Source organism: Cebus imitator, unplaced genomic scaffold, assembly GCF_001604975.1.
Source record: "Cebus imitator isolate Cc_AM_T3 unplaced genomic scaffold, Cebus_imitator-1.0 Scaffold218, whole genome shotgun sequence".
Taxonomy (NCBI): Eukaryota; Metazoa; Chordata; class Mammalia; order Primates; family Cebidae; genus Cebus; species Cebus imitator.
In genome coordinates, this window is record NW_016107533.1 from 3206679 (window position 1) to 3210116 (window position 3438).

At 41.0% G+C, this 3438-nt stretch overlaps 1 protein-coding gene across 1 annotated transcript; it reads left to right on the forward strand.

Annotated features, from left to right (window-relative positions):
* Positions 1 to 648: 648 nt before the first annotated feature.
* LOC108318428 (olfactory receptor 4C3) lies at positions 649 to 1648 on the forward strand. Its single transcript, XM_017549460.1, has one exon. It carries the CDS (start codon positions 721 to 723, stop codon positions 1627 to 1629), a length of 909 nt encoding a protein of 302 aa, XP_017404949.1. The 5' UTR covers positions 649 to 720; the 3' UTR covers positions 1630 to 1648.
* The last annotated feature ends 1790 nt before the right edge of the window (positions 1649 to 3438 follow it).

A 3438-nucleotide genomic window follows, 5' to 3' on the forward strand; every position in this document is an offset into this window, starting at 1 on the left:
TAGTACTTAACTAAAAGGATTACACCAAGGTCAGAGAAAGCAAAACTCAGAAGTATATAAAATGTATAAAGCAAGGGGGAGGAGAAAGTTAAGTTGTCTTCCTAGGTATGACGCCGTTGACAGTGTGCGGATACAGTAAATGAGAAAGTAGAGAAGTAGAGAATTTGATAAGTCTCCAGCCACAACCAAGTCAGTTTCTCTCAATCCTGCTTTAGTTTGTTTTACATCAATTTGTATTACCATTGGGAAAACTGACAAACAGTATAACCAAGTTCACTGCAAACTCCAAGAAGAAAGCTTTAATTCAAAGTATGGACCATACATGCAGAGACTTCAGGAGGTCCTAATTCTTCTTGGTTTTCTCAAGTGCAGTCTTATCTGTGTTGAAAGTGATTGGAGATTTATTCCAGTTTGAATTAGAAAATAAACGTCTGTTAAATGTTCAATCCCAGCAGCCACAAAAAAAGCAAATTTAGATAATTAAGTTATTATTTCATCTAAGAATTGAGATATATAGTGCCTCCTGATGCTCAAGTTAACAGATATACATATGCTTACAATTTGTGGTCAGCAGATTAAATTTGTATAAGAATTTTGGAACAGAAGTGGGTTAAAAGGGATAAAGGGTATGTTAAAGGAAAGCTTGCAATATTTTCCCCCCATGCAATTCTTGTCTTTATAGGCAATACTGCACCTGCATTCTCAGTGAACTTGGAGTCTATGGAAATACCACACAATATCACAGAATTTTTCATGCTGGGACTCTCACAGAACTCAGAGGTACAGAGAGTTTTCTTTGTGACCTTTCTGATGATCTATGTGGTCACGGTTTGTGGCAACATGCTCATTGTGGTCACTATCACCTCGAGCCCCACCCTGGCTTCCCCCATGTATTTTTTCCTGGCTAACCTATCTTTTATTGACATCTGTTATTCGTCTTCTATGGCTCCTAAACTGATTGCTGACTCCTTGTATGAGGGGAGAACCATCTCTTATGAGGCCTGCATGGCTCAGCTCTTTGGAGCTCATTTTCTGGGAGGTGTTGAGATCATTCTGCTCACAGTGATGGCCTATGACCGCTATGTGGCCATCTGTAAGCCTCTGCACTATACTACCATCGTGACCAGGCATCTCTGTGCCATGCTGGTAGGGGTGGCTTGGCTTGGGGGCTTCCTGCATTCATTGATTCAGCTCCTCCTGGTCCTTTGGTTGCCCTTCTGTGGGCCCAATGTGATCAATCACTTTGTCTGTGACTTGTACCCTTTGCTGGAAATTGCCTGCACCAACACGTATGCCATCGGTCTGCTGGTGGTTGCCAACAGTGGTGTAATCTGCCTGTTGAGCTTCCTCATGCTGGCTGCCTCCTACATTGTCATCCTGTACTCCTTGAGGCCCCATAGCGCAGATGGGAGATGCAAAGTCCTCTCCACCTGTGGAGCCCACTTCACTGTTGTTGTTTTGTTCTTTGTGCCCTGTATATTTACTTATATGCATCCATTTTCTACTTTATCTATAGACAAAAGCATGGCATTGTTTTATGGTATTCTGACACCTATGCTCAATCCACTCATTTATACCCTGAGAAATGAAGGGCTAAAAAATGCTGGGAGAAAGCTCTTTACATGGTAAGAAATTGCAGGTGGATAATGAGTGGTAAAGCAAGAAATAAAGATGACTTTAGTTTTGTAAGTGAAACAAACCAAGGCTTACTTTTTTGTATCATGTATCATTGCATTCCATCTTAGGCATTATTTCATCTTCACTGACTTTTTTTTTCTTTGAGATGGAGTCTCACTTCATCACCCAGGCTGGTGTGTACTGGCAAAATGTCAGCTCACTGCAACCTCTGCCTCCCAGGTTCAAGTGATTCTCGTGCCACAGCCTCCCAAGTAGCTAGGATTACAGGCACCAGTCACCATGGCCAGCTAATTTTTGTATTTTTAGTAGAGACAGAGTTGGCCAGTCTGGTCTCGAACTCCTGGCCTGAAGTGATCTGCCTACCTAGGCCTTCCAAAGTGCTGGGATTACAGGTGTGAGTCACCATGCCCAGCCTTCATTGACTTTTTTTGTTTATTATTTTCACTTAAATTGCATAATTTAATTATAATATGAAATATACATTGTATGAATGATTATTATTCCTATTTTAGAAATCAAAAACTCTGTTTACTATGTGGTTAGTCAATTAATCAAGATTATCTAGTTTTGAAATGCCTAAACCAAATTTTGATCCATCATCTAGATCTTTAAGCAGCAATTCATGTTGACATCATTTGAGCCTGTGTGATAATTGACTGAGTTGTAGAAACACGAGGCAAAATGTTGCTTAACTCTTAGTCACGTATAGCAGGTTCTTCTGCATCCAGGCCTGGCTTCTGTTTCTTCTCATTACTCCGTGTGACGTTAGCAATACTGCTGCTACACCATAGCAGAGAGATTAGGAGTTTGGCTCTGAAGACAGAGCATTCTGAGTTTGACTCTTATTTTCTTTGTTTTTTTACAAGTTCTGGGGTACAGGTGCAGGACATGCAGTTTTGGTATATAGGTAAACATGTGCCATGGTGGTTTGCTGCCCCTGTCAACCCCTCACCTAGCTATTAAGCCCAGTATGCATTAGCTCTTTTCACTAATGCACTCGCCTCCCAAGCCTCCCCTGACAGGCTCCGGTGAGTGTTGTTCCTCTTCCTGTGTCCACCTGTTCTCATTGTTCAGCTCCCACTTATAAATGAGAATTTGCGGTGTTTGGTTTTCTGTTTCTGCGTTAGTTTGCTGAGGATAATGGCTCCCAGCTCCATCCATGTCCCTGCAAAGGACGTGATCTTATTCCTTTTTATGACTGCATAGTATTAAATCTTATTTTGTATGCTTACTAGTGGCATGACCTTGAATAAAGTGATGAGATTTCTATAAACCTTTGATGCTTGTCTTTAAAATAAAAGTAAAGATATTTTAGATTCCACATATAAGTGAGATTATGCAGTACTTGTCTATCTGTGTCTGACTTATTTCACTTAGCATAATGTCTTCCAGGTCTATCTACCTTGCTGCAAATGACAGAATTCTTTCTTTTTTAAGGTGTCACCTATATACCTCAATAAAGCTGGTGAAATAAAAGGTAATGCTAATACACGTCTGAAAGTGTTATTGGAACAATTATTATTATCTCTCCAAAGTTCTTAATGGAGTTTCTGGCACATGGTAAACTCTCAGCATGCTTATTTGATATTACCATGTCTCCCTTAACCCTTTCCTAACCTTCTATAAAGAAATTGCTTTCTTTTGTTTTTCTCTTTTAGGCTTGAAATACATGCTGCCGGCCGGGCGCAGTGGCTCAAGCCTGTAATCCCAGCACTTTGGGAGGCCGAGGCGGGTGGATCACGAGGTCAAGAGATCGAGACCATCCTGGTCAACACGGTGAAACCCCGTCTCTACCAAAAA

Excerpts from the sequence above, each read along its gene's own strand:
- LOC108318428 (XM_017549460.1), top strand. The coding sequence starts at position 721 with ATGGAAATACCACACAATATCACAGAATTTTTCATGCTGGGACTCTCA.